The following is a 20,310-nucleotide window of genomic DNA, read 5'->3' as shown; positions in this document are numbered from 1 at the left end:
ATTTGCAGGAGGGTATTGTTTCTGATTTTTTTTTTTTACCTTTTATGTAAGCCCCAGTGAATGTTTTCTTGTGATTTAGATTGGATAGGAAAAGGCAAAGAGGGGCTACATGCCATGGTTGAGCACCTTAGCAGAAGGGAGCTCAGAGGGCATTAGGATTTCAGTGAAGCAAGTCCCAGTACTGAGGGAGCCAAACACTCGGGAGCCGAGTAATCTGGGAAAGTTTTCTTGAGCTGGAATTCAGTGGCCAAGAAGATGAAGAGAGAAGTAGGAGAGTTATAGCTCAGAAACCAAAGGCAGGTTATCTAGACTGGCTCTGACAAAGGACCTGCGGCCCCAGAAAGTTGTCTGTAGGGAGAGGAACCTAAGACCCAGGGCTCAGTCCTTCACAGAGAACAATCTTTCCAGTGACACAGAGCAGATCAGATTTAGCGCAAGACATAGTGCTTACCTAAAGTCACATAGTGCCATATCTTTCCCTCTCCTACCCCCTATCACATTTTTGAACATCAAACTCAAAGCTCGGGAATGGATCCCCAATTTATATCTTCAGAGTTCAGGCTTGTTTGGGAGACCTTGGACAACCTCCCACTTCAAGTTTACAAGTTCCAGGATTCTCCACCTCACTGTAAATGCATCTTTGGTTCCTAAAACAAGACTGTGTCCATAAAAGGTAAAAAGATGTATAGACTGATAATCAATTAATTTTCTAGGCTAATCCCATCCATACCCCAAACCATACTGTGGCTCTTTCTCCAGTGTTCCCTTCCTCTCCTTCCCTAATTTCCTCCAGAGAGAGGTTCTTACCTTGAGATTGACAACTCCATGGACTTATAGAGTCTGTGAACTTAGATGGGAGAGAAAATGAGATTATTTTTCTTTCCTACTAATCTCTAACCAAAATTAAATTTCCTTCAGTTATGGATTTTTAAAGATCTACACTATTTTGAAGAGTTCATAGCTTGCCAAGAATCCATGATACTAAAAAAAAAAGGCGAAAAATCTTTGGAGTAGAGAATTTTGGAGAATAGCAACTCTCTATGGAGAATAGATTTTGGAGTTAAGCTCAAAGGATACAGAAACTGCAGATATGAAAAAATCTATTCCTTGGAAATTACATATATCTCTATATCACAAACATTGGGATCTCCAACAATTCCAGGTACCAGAAAGGGAACTAAGAAATTAGATGAGGTAGACATGAGGAATTAGATTACTAAAAAAGATGGAGCCCATAGTCACCTGCAGATGGGTGAATTTATTTTCTCCCTTTCTGTGATTTCCTCCTGGCCCCTTCCACTTCCCACACCCTGGCTGCAGCCCATATCCCTGCATAGCCCTTTGTTGTAAGTGATTCATCTCAAGAGCAGCTGGATTCCTCAGATGGGATGTGGCCATTCCCTGGAGGGAAAGAAAAGGAAATAATGAGGCTAGGAGAGGGGAATGGAGAAGAGCAGAGACACTTTTCCCTCACACTATATCATAGAATCATGGAGTCATCAAGTCATAAAATCACAATGTCTTAGAATTGGAAAGGAAATCAAAGATTATCTATTCCTTCATTGGAGCCAGAGTAGTCATTTAGACTCATCTTGTTGTCATGAAAGCCTAAGATTTGGAGAGTGAGATTCTCTTTGGGGTCTAGAACAGGTAAACCTGCTCATTGCCTCCCTTCCCCTCTCCCCCCAAATTAGAATGTCCAGGAAACTTAGAAGAGTAAATGGGATAGATTTTGTCCTGTATCTCTTTTTTCCAAGGTGATGATAGTGGGAGGAGTGAAGGAAACAACATGGATCATAATATTTATAGTAATAAGAACCCTTATTGATCACCTTAGTCCAATACGCTCATATTTGTGGATAGGGAAACTGAAGCTCAGTGATTCAATGACATATTGAAAGTCACATAGGGAGTGATAAAAGGGCAAAAGAAAGGGGTTGGATTTACAGTCAGACTGACTGAAGTTCCACTTAAAAGAACTGACTCATGAGGGTTCTGAAACCGAGCAGTGGGTGACCCTCTAACTGTGAAAGATGTTGTGGTTGTTTTTTCTTTATGGAGAGAATCAGGATTTGAACTCTCATCCCATCTACAAATCCAACTCTTTCTACCTGAGTGTAGAATCATAGAAAAACAGTTATATATAGATGGCAATACCCTAGATTTCCACGCTGGCAATTTGGGAAATCCATATTTGTCCCTTTGGGTAAAGGTCCCCTACTTCAGCCTCTGTATTAAGACTAATTGGAGGAGAGGTGGCTGCCTAGTGTGCCCATTTTCCAACTAGTTTTACTCACCTGGACAGATCAGAAGTCCTCTCTCAGTGCTGATCCAGAATGAGGGGCACCTGAGCAATGTCAGCACAGGGAGGCAGCCGCTCACCTGTGCGCACATTGAACATGGGCAAGGTGGACAGAGGCCGAGGCACCGAACGGTTTGCTGCCATCTGCCGCAATTCTTCTGTGTTGCCATGAATGGTGCTGTGATGAACCATCTGTATGCTGTTGAAGGATCAGGAAGAAACGAGGGAGTCAGAACACCCAAGAGTCTGACATGGGGGAACTTACAAGTTATATGATGGAGGTTGTTTGTCTCTATCCCATACCACAAAGCTCATATTTGGTGGCAGACAAAGAGCTATATGTTCCCATGATAAATGTGGAAATATGTCCAGGAGAATTGCACATATTTGACCTGTATTGGATTGCTTGTTGTCTAGAGAAGGAGCATGGGGGAGCGAAGGAGAAAAAAATGTGGAACACAGGGTTTTGCAAGGGTGAATACTGAAAACTATCTTTGCATGTATTTTGAAAAAACTATTATTAAAGTTATTTTTAAAAAAAGGTATATGCTCAACAAAACTTCAAAGGAAGCAAGGCAAACACCTACAGTGAACTATGTGGAAAATATGGCAGAATAGTTGGGAGAGAGGGTATAATGTCAAATCACACAGACTCAAAATGTATCATATCTTGGGAACTTCACACTTCAGCCCTCTTCTATAATTTCTGCCCTAGGAATTCAGATGCCAGGTGACAAAGGGGAATTGGGAAAGAACAAATCTGGGCATGTTGCCAGCTTGTGTGATCGCTGGAGAACAAGGATTGCCAATGCTATTTTGTCCATGGCCCTGTCTTTACCTAGTTAACTAATTCCTAGTTTTTAAACTCTCTCGTGGGTTTAAAGATATCTCTCCATGATGGAAAAGTCACCCTTCACAATTGGGACACCAACCCCAGGGTTTCAGAACTCTCATGATCAATTCTTTGAAGTTAAATCTCAAACTTCCTGGCTACAAGTTCAGCCTTTTTTTTTCACATCCTATTCTATTCTCAGAGATGGAGAGCAGCAGGGTTTCATCAGAGTTTTAGTGACTCTGGGTGTTTATATGATCTTGGACTCTTTCATTTTCTTCTTTAGATAAATATTCACAGTATGGGAAGGGTCCTTCCAGATCATCTATTCCAACCCACATTCCCATTTTATAGAAGTAACAGAAGTGCAGGGAAATGACTTGGTCAAATAGGTAGAGTTGGGATTCAAGTCCAAGACCTGAGATTCCACAATCAGTGTTCTTTCACTAAGCTCCATTCTGACAATTCCTTTTCAGTCCCTAGATGCCACTCAAACCCTCTCCTCTTTTCCCAAACCCCAAACTTAGTTCAATCACTGTTCAGTCACAGTTACTTTAATATGGAAAGAGCAGTGAACTAGATACATCAAACAGCATGGAGATGCTGCCTCTGTTACTGATGGTATACTCAGTGCCCACTTCATCACAGTGTCTTAACATTCTGTGACAATGGTATGTCCATAGTACGTCTTGAATATCCTATGACAATTAGTATGTCCACAGTAACCATAAGCTCAGTCTTTATTCCATAGCTTGATCTCCTTAAGGGATAAGTTCCTTATTCCCCTTTTCTCAGCCTACCTCCTATTACATATCCCAGAATACCCTGCCTCCGATTTGGCCTCTATAACCACCTAAACCTGTGCTCACACCTCTCTCTCCTTTAAGTCCTCCCATCTCACCCCTTCCTGTTCCATAGCCAAGAACTTCCCTGATTCTTCCTACCCAAATCTGTCCCTTCCATTCCTCCAGTCCTGCTATTGACAGTTCAGGCTCAGTCTCTTTTCCCTCATCCCAACTTTCCTATTATGGTCAAGGATACCACCATTCTCCTAGCCACCCATGCTCATAACTTAGTGTCATTGTCCATTCCTTCCATTCATTCCACATTTCAATCTTGTCATTTCTACATTCACAATATCTGACATACACATCTTATCTCCACTTGTATAGCAACCATCCCACTCTATACCATATTAAAGGCCCTCATCACTTCTCCCTTAGATTGTTACAGTATTCCTCAGACTGTTACAGTATTTCCTCCCAATTGGCCTTCCTGCATCAATCCATCCTCTATTCAGCTGTTAAGTGATTTACCTAAAATACACATCTGACCATGTAACCCCTGGGGCTCATAAACTCTTGCAAACCCCTATTACCCCCAGGATCAAAAACAATATTTTCTGTGTAGCATTTCATTAAAAGCCCTTCACAACCGGACCAATTTTCTCTACTTTTATTGCTCAATTGCTTCAATCATGTCTGACTCTTCATGACCCCATTTGAGGTTTTCTTGGGAAAAAATTCTGGAGTGATTTGCTATTTCTTTTCTCCAGTTCATTTTACAGATGAGGAATGGAATGAAAACAAGGTTAAGTGACTTGCTCAGGGTCACACAGCTAGGAAATATTTTGAGGACAGATTTGAACTTAGAAAAATCAGTCTTTCAGACTCCAAGCCTGATGCTTACATTTCATGTACTCTGTGATCCAGCAACTCTGGCTTACATCCTACTCACATACAATACTCCACATCTCAACTCTATGCCTGGGACTGATTCTTTCTCATGTTGGAATGCTCTGACTTCTTACCTCCTGCTTCTTGAGTTTAAAAAACTCAGCCTAAATTTAAACTTCTGCATGCATTTCCTGTTCTCCAGAGCTGCTAATGCCTTCCCACTGAGATTTTGCATGTACATACTTATTTGTATATTGTCTTTCCCATTAGAATGTGAGCCCCTTGTGGTGGGCAAGTATTATGCATGGTTTTGCTTTTTTTTTTTTGCATTTTTAGTGTTTAACGTGATACCGAACTAATAAGGAGTAATAAATGCTTATTGAAGAAGACTTTCTTGGCTCTGTGTCCTGTTAACCCCACTTAACTGGAAGCTCCTTGAGGATAGAAACTATCACTTTCCTCTGGGTTTTGCTCCTAGTATCCAGCATAAGTCTCTGACCAAGAGAAGTTTCAGTACAAAGTAAGATCTATCATCTTCCAATTTTAACTATACTTCCTAACTAGGTCTTAAACTTAGTTGTTTCTACCCAGTAAAGAGTGCTGTCAGTCCCCTCTAAATTTAGGTGCCCTGAGATAAAGCACCAGTCACCTTGCCCTAGTTACAGCTCTGAAGGGAGGCTCTAATATTCCATATATGGGTAAACTAGGCCTCCAACACAAGTAAATTCATTTCGTTTAAAACTCCAAGTCACATATGGGAAGAGTATTATACATGGTGAAAAATTAGTCTATTAGATTTTAGGTTCTTTGAGGCAGGAGCTGTTGTTTTTTCTTCATTTCTCTTCCACCCCCTTCCCTCCCTCTCCCCCCCCCCCAATGTTTAACAGAAGGTTTGGTATACAGTAGGCAATGTTTATTGACTCCAATTAGCTATAATCCATTGGAATGATATTAGACTATACAAAGCCTTAGATCTGATCAGCATGGAATTTCCTTTCCCATGGGGCTTAGCAAACGGGTTTTCGGAATGTGAATAAACTTTGGAAAAGTAGGTTCTGTCTGAAGCGGGGGAAGGGATAGAATAACCTCTAGAGTCTGGAATTTATCTGGCAAAATTCACATTTCTAGAAAAGAAAGAGGAGTGAGAAGGGAGAAGATAAGACTGTATAAAAATTTATGAGGGGAATCAGGTAGGATGGAGAAAGATAAGACAAGGAATATTCCTCTTCTCCAAATAAGAAACTAAAGAGGAAAGAGGGGATCATGAAGCAGCAAGCTTAGTACTCCCTGGAGTTAAGAACATCTGAGTTCAAATCCTTTCTTTCCTCCCAGATACTTTCTGGCTGTGAGACCCTAAGCAACTCTTTGACTCTTGGTTTTTTTCATCTACAAAATGGGGCTAATGTTGCTACCTAAAGATAGGATGGTTGTGAGAATCAAATGAGATCATCTTTGTAAAGCCTTTGGCAAACCCTAAAAGTATTATGTATCAATGCTAGCTACTGTTATTATTATCCAACAACACAGTTAAGTGGAAACAATCCAAGAGCTTGTTTTCTATGGCTTGAACCAAAAGCTCTGTTTTCATTTCATGGTTTTTTCAACACTCCCCGTGAACATATCAACATAAATGCTATGATGTGTGTGTTTTCTGTAATGCACTCATGGAAAACTGGTTTCCAAAATGTATTTAAGCCTTATCATCTCCAAAGCATGAGATGCTAAAATGCAGAAGCATAAGTGTAATCTATTTGATATACATTTGCCTGCATCCATCAACGTGTACTTGCTACAGTATATCAACTCTCGCTCTGCTGTGGGGACTCATCAACCATGTCCTCCAAAGCACCAACGTAAGCATATCTGCCAACATGCCATTACCTACGCACCCGCTATCGTGCAATTATATACATGCCCCTTAGGACTGGGACACTTGGTTTTCCCAATGTTCGAGCCTTGCCCCTTCTTCACCTAGACCCCTTCTGCTCTCTGTGCCCCCCATGGCAGAGAACAATGGCCCAACTATGACCCCCTCGACAGGGTTCTGATGTGGTCATAATGCCGCTCTTGGATCACCATAGAGACTGCCTTGAGCCCCTCTCCCTGATCCCACCAGTTTGCAGGGCCAAGTGAGGGGCACACAACCTCAGTCCGTCCTCCCATCAGGGGAAGCCACTAGTCAGAGCTGAAAGGGAAGGGGCTCCGGGAGTCAAGAGACAAGCCTCACCCAGTCAGCCTATCGACAGCCCCCGACTACCCAGGATTGGCCCTTCTGAGAGTCTTTCCCTCCCACCAACCTGGAAGTCGTAACACCTAATTCTCCTCACCCGGCCCCAGCCGGGGAGGAAGAAGTAGAGGGGAACCCTACACCTCAGCCCCCCTCTCCACCTGTAGCCCCAATCTCTGCTGATTCCCCAGGGGGGCAGGTGCCTGATGGCACAGGGGCATCAGGGGAGAACAAAGCTGAATGCCCAAGCAATCGCCGGAGACCAAGCCTGTCAGAGGTGATCCTATGGGCAGTTGCAGGTTCCAAGACACGCCGGGGAGTCTCCTTGGCCACTCTGAAGAAGGCTGTTAGCAACACAGGCTTCAACATGGTCCGCAATGCTCAGCGCTTCAAGCGGGTGCTAAAGGGACTGGTGGCCAAGGGGGTGCTGAAGCAGGTGACCGGCACTGGGGTTTCAGGCTCCTTCCGAATGGGCAAGAAGAAGCTGAAGTGCAAGAAGCCAGGGCGGCGCCAGAGGCAGAAGCGCCAGAGGAAGCAGCCACCCCAAGAGGAGCAGCAGAAGGCCAAGGGGCGCCAAAAAAAGGGATCCCGCAAGACAGCCCGCCGCTCTCGGAAATAGTGAAGGAGGCCAGGCCAGTGGGATGAGAATACTCAGGCCAGCCGCAGGCACGGTGTGAATAAAGGGAACTGTTATTTCACACGAGCCTCTATAGGGTTCTTTGGAAGTCTATTGATCTTATTAGGGGAGGGGTGTCGATGGTCTGCTGGGCATGGCGGGCGCCTCAGGTTGGGAAGATGGCAAAGAAAACATAGGCAAGGCAGTGGGAAATGACAAAAGGACTCCTAAGCTAAACCAAGGCTCTGTTGGGAGGCCAAGACTGGCAGGGGAGAAGGGAAACTGATTGGTGGGGGAACTATCCTCACTTTAAGTCCTGACCAGGAGATATATGCACACAATTATGGACCCAACAGGCCAGGTTTCCATCGCTAGGTTCCCCCCACCCTGCCCCACCTAAAAGACCATCCTCTGCAGTGAAGAGAACTTAATCTCTGTCATTCAGAACTTGAACAAAATGTTTTCAGACCCTCGGCATGAAGAACCCTCTCAAATGGTTTCCATTCTCCCAAAAGTAGGAATCCTCTCACCTAAACCCCTCTTCTCTGTGTCATACTCACTCAGAGGTAGCAAGGTTTCTCTTCAACCTGTAGAAAGGAGAGTTAGAGATAGCATCAATTGATGAATGCCGACCACCGCCATTCCCAACCTCTGCTTCTAGTCAGAGCCAATGGCTGTTAGCAGCACACGCTCTAAGCCTGATTTTCCTCAAAGGGGGCAAGAGGAATGGGATGCTCATTTGCATACTGCCATTTGCAGAGGGCTGAAACTCTGAAAAAGTCTACTTGAATCAGACAGCAGAGCACTTAAGGCTAATTACCTGCTTCTGTGAGATAATGGTTCTATATACATATATTTAGATGAGATGGTGATGTGATGGCTCTCCTCACCATTGGTGCTTGCTGAATGTGTGGTGGTGAGGCAATTGTAGGCAAGGATTGGAGGGCTGAGGGAGAGAGATCAGAGTCGCTCTGCCGCAGGAGGAGAAGGAGAGAGACCTCAGGCTGTGGACTCCAGAGTCCAGGATTCACTTCTAATGAGCCACGTGGCAACTTGCCTGCCTCTTTTACTTCTCCTCTTAAAGACCAAGGACTCTGACTGATCCTGAGGTCCTCCAGAGAGCTAGCCCAGACATTACAGCCACTGAATCCTCAAAGTTAGCAAAAGGCAATATTAGAGCAAAGCTGGGTTTTTAAAAAAGAGACAATACTGAGAATTAATATGGGACGTAGGGTGGTGGGGACCTTATTTACAAGTCCTGTTTAGGACTCAGTTATCTATGAAACCTAAAAGGCCCTGGAGGAAGATGTCAGTAAAGGATCAAATGGTCAACAAAAACCAGCCCTCCCCATAGATTTAGGATTAGCTACACAGCTAGTTCTATCCCTTATCTTCCTAACTCATCTAAAAACCTGCGGGCTACCTCTGGCTCCTAACACAGCACAGACTGGCTTTAGTTGAAATCATAGATACCTTAGAGTTTATCTAGTCCCACCCTTATTTAACAAAGCAACAATTTAGGGCCCAAGAGAAAAATGACTGCCATGATAACCCAAATGCAAGAAATAGAGTCAGCATTCCCTGATTCCACATCCAATGAGGAAATGGAAAGAGATAGAGGGCCTGCCATGATCTGCCCTTCTCCCCCAACTTACACGCCCTCCCTTCGGCAGCACATGATGTAAGCCAGAATCAGGGTAAGAAGTAGGGCCACCAGCAAGGGTACCAGGAGGGTTATCAGGGCGTCCGTCAGGAAGTATCGATCAGGTGCCTCTGTTGGGGGGCAGAAGTAGGGATCATGCTCCAAAATGCCATCGCCCCATGTGGGCACTGGACCAGGTAGTACAGGAACTGATTTATCCACCTGGTTTGAAAAGAACAAAATAACTTGATCTGAAGTGAGAGAGATCAGGGAATAGTTTAGGAGAAAAACAGGGACCAGCAGAGTGAAAGAAAACACAGTTGAAGACTTCTGTGGCCTGATCCCTGGGTCCCCTGAGGGCAATGGGGAATGGTCTTTAACCATAGTTGGAGTCATGTCTGGGAACTGACCTCCCAGCACCCACATTCCCTCCTTCCCCTTGCCTGCGGTCCAGTGGAGACCTAGGGTTCAAAAGCTGGATTGGCTATTTTCTATCTGTGTGACTCTAACATTTCTGACTCTTGTTTCCTCTTCTATAAATGAGAAGGGTGGATAGACAACCTCTAAGGTTTATATGTCTGATGATTGATCAGGGTTCCCAGCAAATCGGTCCACTGGGTAGCTGAGGCCCCCTGGTGTAGGAAGGGAGAACCACAGGATCTGTTTTCTTTATAATACCTTAATACACATATTAAGGGTACTCTAAGACTATAAATTACAGATAAATAGCTGATATGCATTGGCAGGGGAAATGGTTTATAAATCCAGACCAAAATGATGATAATCAATTGAGCAATCATTTTCCCCTTTCTTCTGTTATAGTTAACAAAGTGCTTTTACACACACCACTGGATCCTTCTCCCAAGCTTGTGAGTCAGACAGGGCAGGGTTGATTGTCCCCATTTTATAAAGAAAATGAGACTCAAAGATGTTAAATGACTGTCATTCCCTTTTGTCTTGAAGTAGCAGAACTTAGGGCTTTTCATTCAGTTTGATGCGTGTATATAGCAGGGGCTAGAATACCCATTCAGGGGAAGTCACATTCCTCACCAGGGACACATTGCACCAGTCGACTCTGAAGTGGGGTACGAAGCTGTCATAGCAGGACAGAAGTGGTGGCTGGCCCTGGGTGCAGCGATCATGGCTGGCAGGGGACCCTACCACCTTCAAGCAGGTGGAGAAGGGTCTAGAAGAACCCACTTGGATGTAAACCCTAGGTCAGAAGAGATCACACCTGAGCAGCAAGAACTGCTTTGACCCCTAGAAGGTGCTATAGACTTGAGGAGGGCAGGGAGATTTATTAGCATGGGGAGATGGGGGAAAGACGAGATTGCAGAATAAGACATGCATTTTTGGTCACAGACAATGTGGGAATTTGTTTTCCTTGACTAATATTTGTTACAAGGACTTTTTTGTCTTTTATTTTTTTCCTTAGGGAAGGGAGTAAGGAGGTGGAAGAGAAAACAAATGCTTATTCACTGAATGACTTTTTTCTTCTAAGAGTGTAAAACATACAAACAAATAAAATACTCTAATGGGAAAAGAAAGAACTGTTGGCAACCCTTGAGGGATGTATGTGGAAAGGGCTGGAGAGGAGACACAACTCAGTGAATTAGTAGAATTAGGAATTTATTCCCCTTTCCCTTTCATTCAAAGAAATGGGGGTGAGGATAAGGAGACTATTAAAGGAAGTTTCCTTGGATTTGATAGATGGATAGTTTGGAAATGCAAAAGGCAACATGGTGTAATAAAAAGCTGGATCTGGATTCAGGAAGACTTAATTTCTGTTCTTGCTTCTGACATTTTGCTGTGTTTGGACTCAGTGAAAGGAATGGCTACACTGAAAGCTTATATCCTTGACATTTTTAAATACTGAAAAGGCCAAGTAACTGGGAAGTGACATGAGGATCCCCCACCAAGCCTACCCCTCTTTCCGGCCTTCAATGGGAAGAGGGACACGACCCCCTCGATCCAGTGCAGAAGTGATGTTGAGTAACTGTAGTTCTCCAGGCACCCAGAGTCCACCCAGGGCAGTCAAAAAGCGTTGACCAATGGGTGAGGGCAACACCTCTTCAACATCGTGACTTTGCACCAGAAACTCAGCCTCATATGGAAGTGAGGGGCCTGTGGAAGGACAGGGGAAGTACCTTGGGTGGGATCCACATAAGCCCCCAAACCTCCTATCCTTTGTCACTCCTAACTCCAACTTCCTAGACTCCAATACCCAATTCTTGCCTCTCTTTTTCTATCTTTCCCTCTTCAAACTTCAAATCCTAATCCCATAGCTTAGCACCATCCTAAAGCCCCTTTTCCATCTTTTCATCACAGAATCACCCCCATATAGCATCCCAAATTCCCATGTAACTTCAATGCTTTGTGTTCCTCTTCAATCTCTTTCCTAATACAAGCTCTCTGCTTACCAATCTCTGAATTCATTCCCTGGCTCTCTTATATAATAATAATAAATCTCACATTTTCTCAAATTCCCGATTTCTGGTCCTTAATAGAACACCTCAATCTCACCCCCCCCACACACATACATAAACACTAACTCCTCTTTCTTTCCTAGGGGAAAGCCACAAGATCTGGAGTAGGAAGGGGATCAATGTTACCTTCAGGCTCCCCTATCAGCAGTACCAATCTCTGTCGGGTTGTCTCAAAGCTCTCTCTATTATAGGCTATAACCTGTGGGAGGAGATGGGGTGAAGTGAATGAATCCAGGGTGCCAAGTCTAAGGGGAGGGAGGAGTAGAACCAGAGGCCTTGCCAAGGGGAGGAGAGTAATGAAAGGAGAAGAGGAGGGGGTAGGGGTGGGTGACATCTGTGCAGCTGGATATGGACTAATTGCCATGCAAATTATATGTAAATAACATGCAAATAAAGATCCAAGATGCCTTCCACCTCTGGGGAGCCATTGTCAGAGCTGTATCTTCTGATCATCCAAGCCCAACCCCTTCATTTTTCAGAGGTGGAGGGTTAATGGGGGCAAGCAGATATAAGGGTTCAGAAGCCTGGGGTCATCATGGGACTCTTTCAGGTACCTCAATGATTTGTTGGCCTCTGTCTTCAAGTGTAGGGGTCCCATAGAGAAAACCAGGATGACTGGGACTTCGCTGGGTATAGCGGAGCCATCGAGGCAAGTCTGGATGCCCCAGTAGGTGGGCATGAAAGGTAACCAGAGTATGAGGTCTGGGATCTGGGAAGAAGGGAAGCAGGCACTTCAACACCTAGCTCTCTCACCTTCCTGGGGAAAAGGCATCTAACAGTCCCATCCCATGGCAACAACTATGTAGTCAACTATCAGGAGACGTGAACACCCCTTTCCTCAGCCCTTCTCCCCTGAGGAATCCTAGAGGTCCCATGGGCCTCTTGAGATCTATTGCAGAGGAGAGGGGGTGTTAAGTGAATAGAACTCCTCACCCTTGTCAGGCAAATCCAGAAAACTAGTGGGCTCCAACATATGAATGAAGACTCTGCCGATGAGAGGGTGCAGCATCTGTTGAGCACCAATACCTCCAAATTCAGACAGGAGTCCTGTGGGGACAGAATACAAAGAGGTCTAAATCCCAGAGGCTCAACCTCCCTTTAATAGAGTTTTACCAGCCTCTAAGAATAGAATCATCCCTGGAGGGCAGTTTGAAGTCAGGAGGGGCAAGTTAAGTAGAGAGTCTTCCTCCTTCCCTGATCCCTGAAACACCCCCTAATCTACCCTGTACCCAAGATGCCCCAAGATGGGTCCCTCCTATTTGCAGCACAATTGGGTGACACTGCCATTTTGAAACCATAGAGTGGCACTTGCTTCTAACAAAGCAATATCCCAAATAGACTATACCGAGGGCAGTTGGGTGCAAGAACAACTCTTTTCCTTGATCTTCAATTTTGAGGGGGAAAGACAAGGAATCTAAATAGTGCTAATAATTGTCAAACATGTCACAATTAGGGACAGCTAGATGGCACAGTGAATAGAGCACTGGCTCTGGAATCAGGGGAACCCAAGTTCAAATCCACTTAACACTTACTACCTATGTGATTCTGGACAAGCCACTTATTGACACTCAGGGAGGGGGGGGGAAGCATGACATGATTGATTAGCAATAATCTTCTTCTTTCTTATGATTTCATTTTAGAGAAAATTTTTGATGAGTGGGCGTTGGGGGTGGGAATGAATTGTTAATGGGAATTCCAGTGAAATGGGCAAGATATGGGTACAGAACTAGTCACAGAGAAAAATGGCATTGTACTCTGATGGCATGGAGAATAGATAGAGGAGAGCAGGATTGGGAGTGGTGAGGTAAAGATTGTCCAAAGTAGAAATATGATCTACACCTACAGCCCCCGAAGGCAGCAGACAAGAGTTATATTAGGGGGTTGGATCCTAGGATCTTCTAAAGATAAGGATTCCTAGGGGTGGAGTAAAAAACAGCCTTCCCTGAGTGTCTTTTGATAGGTCCCCTCCCCCTCTCTGCCAAATTTAGCCAGGGTTGGGCTACAGGCTCTAGAGCAGACTGGGTAGCTATGTACACCATCCACAAGTTCAGCCCATTAAAGGGAATGGGACAGGAGTTTTGGGCAAAACTGGGAACTAATATGTACTTTTCCCTAGATTCCCTCAATTCAGCAGCACATTCCCTCACACTCCCACAATCACTCAGTAAGTCCAGTCCTCTCATCCTGACCTCACAGCTCACAGACCAGTTTGCAAAAGTCTCACCCTGACAATCATATACAACCTTCTATCCTAATTTCCTCAGCCCACCTTTCTAAGCCCCAATCCCAACCTGCTCATCCCTCACCAACTCCCAACCTGATTCTATAACCCAACTACTCCCCTAGCCCCAGGTCTCCTGGAGCAGGCTGATCCCCACTTGCCTATGAGAAGATAAGTCCAGACCAGCACCAGAGCTGCCGCCATGTCTGCCCCAACCTCGGCTGGGGCCCCTCTGACTGACGCAGACAGGCGGGTGCTGGATGGGGGAGGGCAGAGGAGAGGGTATTCAGACAGAGGAACTGGGTCCTAGCTGCAGTCCCAAATAATCTCCTGTTGACTGTATTCCACCCCCACCCTAAGACAGTGAATGATTTATGGAGAAGAAGAGAAAAAAAAATGTTATGGAGCAAGGTTGTAATATGCCCCTTAGTGGATGTGGAGATACAGATTTGTTCGTTTCTCTTCATATATCTGCCCAAACCAAGCACCCACGGGCAAATGCCTATGCTGGGTGCTGGGAGAAGCATGTCTTCTCTGGCCAGGATGGGGTAAGTGGCAGCCTGCCTAATGGCAGCCTGCCTGGAGGCAGAGGAATGGATGAGGTCACTTCTTATTTCCTGTGTCTATTGGCTAACTCTCTCCGGAGACAGGACACCAGTTGGGTTCTTTATTTTATTGTTTAATTTGTGGGTTTCTTTTCCTTTTCTTTAAGAACTTTTATTAATGCTTTACAATGATTTCCCCCCACCCCAAGAAAACCCTTCCTTGTAACAAAGCACTTTTCAGCAATACAAGTCAACACATTGCCCCTATCTGACAATGTATACCTCATTCCACACCTACAAGCCACACCCTCTGAAAAGAGACAGTAGGGGTGCTTCACAATTCAGTCTTCTGAAATCATGATTGTTCTTTGTAGTGACCAGAGTTCTGAAGTCTTTCATAATTGTTTTCCTGTATATTATTATGATCATTGTGGTCATTGTTCTTCTAGGTCACTCTTCAAGTTATTCCCTATTTTTCATATTCATAGGTTTAAAGTATAATATTATATCTATATACCATAATTTGTCCAATCATTTCTGGATTGATGGGAACCCTTCCTTTTAGTTTTGTTACTAAAAGTGTTAAGATAAAGATTTTTACATATATGAGGCATTTCCATTATCCCCCTTCCTTCCTTTCTTTATCTCTTTTCTCATTTTCTGTCTCTCTCTTGCTCTCTTTTTCAGTCTCTGTGATTATCTCTCTGTCTCTCTGTGTGTGTATGTCTCTATCTTATCCATTGCAAACTTATCATCAACAAAAACAAGCATTTCAAAATACAAAGAGGAAAGACAGGATCAAGTCATGTAACTTACATAGAATGGTCTGTCCTAAGCCTACTATTTGACTCATTATCATATTCATCCTCACCACCCTTGAGATCTAAGGCAAACCTTATATTTAGTATGTTTAGACATGTTCTGATTCATTTTTAACATTTTAACTTCTTTCTCATTAATTAAATACTTAGTTCTGAGATCTCAGACCATGTTTTTAAATGATTACTCATCTAATAAACTGAAGAAAACTTTTCCCCTATGAGTAGTAGCTTACCTCTTTTTATCAAAACTCCTAATCTTCTTGGCTTAAATATCAAAATTAGTGGCTAGATAATTTATTAGTAATGTAACTAACAATAGCACAAAGGTATAAATATTTAAATAATTATTTGCAATGTTTAAGCCATAAGAAAGATCATGGCCAAGCTCATTTTTTTTACTATTACTATTACTTCTGAACTCTCCTCACATCTAGAATATAGTCCCACCACTCGATTCTCTAATTGCAGCTGTCTCTCAAATCATCGTGTTTCTTCACAAAAGAAGATACAGAACAGTTCTGCCAACAAAGGAGTTTTCTTCATTTTCTTTCATTTTTCTCAGTTTCTTTCAGATGTTCAGCATCAATAGTATCTCCCAAATGACAGTTAAACTCAGTCTTTTTAGAGATGACAGTTAAAACTCAATCTCTACCAACACCAGTTAAAATTTAATCTCTTTACAAATAGCAGTTAACATCTTTGCTTCCCCATAGATCAAAGTTAATAATCATCTCAAGTAGTGGCAGTTAAACCATCATTGTTCAAGATTCCAAAGTTTTTAAAAAATATAATGATTTAAAGTCTCGTTAGGAAAAGATATTTAAATTGATGTACTATGTAAGTACTATGTAAGAAACTGTGAAGTTTTGTTTCTTATAGGTTTAAGAAAAAAAGCAAGGAAGGAAGGAAGGAAGGAACTTAGGAGGGAGGGAAGGAAGGAAGCAAAAGAAAAAAAGACAGGAATAAAGAGAAGGAGGGAGGGAAAGAAAAAAGAAAACAAGAAAGAAAAAAAAAGAAAAAAGAAAGGGAAACAAAGGAAGGAAGGAAGAGAAAAGAGGGAGGAAGAAAAGAAGGAAAGAAGAAAAAGAAAGAAAAGAAAAGAAAAAAGAAAGGAAGGAAGGAAAGGAGGGAGGAAGGAAGAAAAAGAAAAAGAAGGAGGAAGGAAGAAGGAAAAAAAAGACTTTCAAGATTCAACTTTCATCTTAAGCTGGTATCAGGTTAGGTTCTATGAAAGTGATGATCAAGGTACTTTTCTTCTTAGGGCATCTATCTCAGAGGAGGTGTCAGGAGTAAGGGTGAAAGAGGTGGTCTCTTCCAGGAATAAAGGAAAACCGGGTTCTTGGGAAAGAAAAAGATACTAGTGGACTCCTGCAAGGAGGACAAGTTAGGGCCAGACCAGAGGGGACAGATGCCCTCAAGAAAACTGCTAGGCTCTATCCCTCACACTGGATTCCATGTGATTTTCTCCCTCCTTCTCCTGATGCCTCCATTGTTATTTTTAGAATAACTCCTTCACATGCTTAGTGCTCTTAAAGTATGCCAGCACTTCAATGCCACTCGAGTCCCATGGAGCCATACCAGCTTTACTGGCTGACCTGTTGCTGCTACTTCCCCATCCTTCCCTTCTATTGTATCAGAGAGAAAGAGCATATTCTAAGATAGAGTGAGGAGGCTCCCATACCTTCCTGGAAGTTCATGTCCAAGCCTAACACCCGTTATAACTCTCATCCTCTACTCCAGAGGGCAACATGTGAACGTATGCAAGATTTCTTCCTCCCTCCCTGTCCACTATACCAACTTGGGTGGCAATTACCATTAATGCTCCAATGCCACACGAGTAATAAAAGATTATATGGCTTTTAATGGTTTGGGAAATTCTTGACTTGTCTGGGTCTCATTTTTACCTTATGAAGATAGAGCATGGACCTTGTTTCAGGGAAGCTGAGAAAGGTGGAGGGGAAGCCTGGGAGGGTAGAGAAGAATAAGTTTGGACTTCTTAGGAGGTATTTCCATGTTATCTCAATGACCTTTCTCCCTCTATTTTGTCCCTATATGTCCTTATCTCTGCCCCCTCTCTCTTCTTTTGTCCCCTTTATCTAGGTCTCTGTCCCATCGTGGTGAGATTCTGTACCTGCATCACGACCTACTTCTCTATATCTATCCCCTTATCTTTCTGCCTCATTGTGTCTCTTTGTATCAATCTCCCAACATTGTCTTTCTGTATCTATCTCTTCAACTCTGTTCCTACATTGCCCTCTAACATCTCTCCATTTCTGGGTCTGTTCCGTATTGTGCTCCCCAAGTCTGTCTTTGTATAATTATCTTCTCAACTGGATGTCTCCATCTTTGTATTCCTTTATATCTATCTCCCAGCCTCCCTTCCCCTTGCACATTTAAATGGATTGGCTGAGTTGGTGATGGTATCTATCTGCCACCAGAGGGCACTCGTACCTGTTCTCGGGATGTACGCCTGCGCTAGAACAGGTCGGGCTGCCAGGGTTTAGAAAATGTTATCTGTGAGCCTGAACACAGAAGCAGGGGAATGGATGCAATGATCTCTCGAGGCCTTTCAGCTAGAGTCAATGTCTCCTTACCTTCCTGCGCCCATCCTGCCTCTTAGTTTTTTAGGGATACCTCCAAAGAAAAAACTATTTTGGAAAATCAGAGTCAGGCAGAGCTCTTGCTGTGAGCTTCCTTAAGGAATGCTGAGTGCTTCCAGACACCTAGCTTAACTTATGAGCCCTGAATGTATGATTTCAGATTCTAGACCAGAGATTTAATCAAATTGTGCATGTATTAAGCACCTACTGTATGCATAACGTGGAACAAAAAACGATGCGAGACATAGTTGCTTTTCTCAAAGAACTTTTGCTCTGATCCTGAGGCAAGGCATGTAACACACACAAAAAGATAACCATAAGGATAGGTAGTGTTGTCTAAAGAATGGAGAGCTGGTCTTGGTGCTCTGGTACATTCTGACTAGCTGGGTAATGGACACACTTGCTCTCTTGTTTTTCTAAGCTAATTTATAGCAGAGGAGGTGCCCATTTCCTTTGATAGAGGGAACTGTTTAGACCAGTAAAAACAGGTCTAGTCCCTATCATTCCACTAATAATAACTGATATTTATCAGGCATTTCAAAGCTTGAGAAATTTTGTATTCATTTGAACTTTACCACAACCATGGGATGGGAGAGAGGGAGGATAGGTGTTATCAGCATGATTATCCCCATTTTACAGAGTAGGAAACTGAGGTTGAGAAATGTTAACACATCCTGCCCTTGGTCAAACACTTGGTGTCATAGGCAGGAATTGGACCTAGATCTTTCCCAACACCGGATGCAGCAAAGTTTCCATATAGCATGCTGCCTCTCCTTCTGTGGAAAAGTAAACAAATTGCCCATATCATCCTCTCTCGATATGCATGTGAGTGACACAGAAAAGTATTAATAATGACTGCCCTGGTAGTTTCATAACTTAGGCACTGGCTTCTCAAGTCACCAGTTGTAGGGTCTGAACCCCATTTGTGGGTGTGAAACATTCTTTTGTGGGAATGAAAAGGTCCTTTTTTTAGAGACTATGTAGACTGTCTACATCTGAATATAGACGGAATCAGAGTTGTTAGTTTCAACATTTAATAACCCTTGGAAAAGACATTTTACTTCTCTGAAACTCACTCTTTTCATTCATAAAATGGAGATTTATATTATAACCTGTCATTTAGCACTCTAAGATCTTGTGTTTCAACTACTACCTACCTCTTCTTCCTTCCATATAAGAATGAAATATAATCTATGGACATTTCTTCCCTTCCCTCCCTTATAAACCTCTCCCCCCTCCCCTGCCCCCCCCCACATACATTTGCTTTGGTTTATTTTGCCCTTGCCCATAGTTGCTGCTGGAAATCTCAAAATATAAATTGAATATAGCTCCTATGACTGACCCTTGACATATAATGGTATAATGGGTGCAGGGTTCAAAAAACCTTTTATCCTTTTTTCTTTCCTTTTTTTTTTTTCCTGAGGCAATTGTGGTTAAACGACTTGCCCAGAGTCACACAGCCAGGGAGTATTAAGTGTCTGAGGTCAAATTTGAACTCAGGTCCTCCTGATTTCAGGGCTGGGCGCTATCCACTGCACCACCTAGCTGTCCCTTTATCTTTATATTTCATAGAAACCTAGACAAAAACAATATTTTGATATTTCCCAGAGGCAATTCTGAAATGAGTCAGAGTGACTAATGTCACAGAGATGCCCAAGACTGGACACAGTCTGTACAAGTCCAGATCTTAGGGGGTTAGCTCATAGGTCACAATAATATTTAACCTGTCTATCTTTGAGGGTTGCTGCCAGGAAAGTACTTTGTAGTCTATACTTCCTTATTTCCAATAGTTTCACAGAATTCTATAAACTAGGTAAGTGCAAGTCATCACTAAAGGCTTCTTGGAAAAGATTAGTTTTGGATTGGACTTTGAGGTGGGGCTGAAGATAGAATTTCTGTTCTCTTGGAAATTATAGTGCTCCGGACTGAACACTCAGATCATAACAACCTTGTGAGGTAGCTAGTACAAATATTCAAATCCCCATTTTATAGAGGAAAAAACTAAGACAGGTTATATGCTTTAGTCGTTCATGCAACTAGTAGATGTCCAAGACAGGGCTACAAGTCAGGTCTTCTGACTGCCAAGTCTGAGATCTTTACACTATATCACAAGTGATATATGAAAATATGTATTAACAGTTTGGGAGGGGATGAAAAAAGTGTGAGTTCTTAGAAAATGCCGACTCAAGGAAGGATTGCTACATTTTATTTTTTTCCACAACCTCCCTCCGTATCTCTGGGGCTCCCACGCCTGACGATCGCTGCCTGCGCTTTGCAAAATACATCTTTACAGTCCCTCCAAACCCAGCTAAATATAGACTTTCTTTTTAAGCAATAAGCAA

General features: G+C 43.1%; 1 protein-coding gene across 1 annotated transcript; it reads right to left on the bottom strand.

Annotated features, from left to right (window-relative positions):
- Nucleotides 1-1,238: 1,238 nt before the first annotated feature.
- SGCA (sarcoglycan alpha) lies at nt 1,239-14,273 on the bottom strand. The gene is made up of 10 exons (XM_051994795.1): nt 14,164-14,273; nt 12,715-12,828; nt 12,336-12,490; nt 11,908-11,980; nt 11,221-11,419; nt 10,346-10,508; nt 9,309-9,517; nt 8,214-8,240; nt 2,298-2,501; nt 1,239-1,401 (listed from the first exon to the last, which is right to left on the bottom strand). Exons 1-9 carry the CDS (start codon nt 14,204-14,206, stop codon nt 2,321-2,323), a joined length of 1,164 nt encoding a protein of 387 aa, XP_051850755.1. The 5' UTR covers nt 14,207-14,273; the 3' UTR covers nt 1,239-1,401; nt 2,298-2,320.
- Nucleotides 14,274-20,310: the final 6,037 nt, after the last annotated feature.

Source organism: Antechinus flavipes, chromosome 4 (assembly GCF_016432865.1).
Source record: "Antechinus flavipes isolate AdamAnt ecotype Samford, QLD, Australia chromosome 4, AdamAnt_v2, whole genome shotgun sequence".
Taxonomy (NCBI): Eukaryota; Metazoa; Chordata; class Mammalia; order Dasyuromorphia; family Dasyuridae; genus Antechinus; species Antechinus flavipes.
This window is presented reverse-complemented; position numbering and strand designations above follow the sequence as displayed.

Excerpts from the sequence above, each read along its gene's own strand:
- SGCA (XM_051994795.1), bottom strand. The coding sequence starts at position 14,206 with ATGGCGGCAGCTCTGGTGCTGGTCTGGACTTATCTTCTCATAG. Across the intron at positions 11,981-12,335 it reads GAGGCCAACAAATCATTGAG|GTTATAGCCTATAATAGAGA; the intron begins GTACCTGAAAGA and ends CTCCTCCCACAG. Across the intron at positions 8,241-9,308 it reads TGCTGCCGAAGGGAGGGCGT|GTTGAAGAGAAACCTTGCTA; the intron begins GTAAGTTGGGGG and ends TCCTTTCTACAG.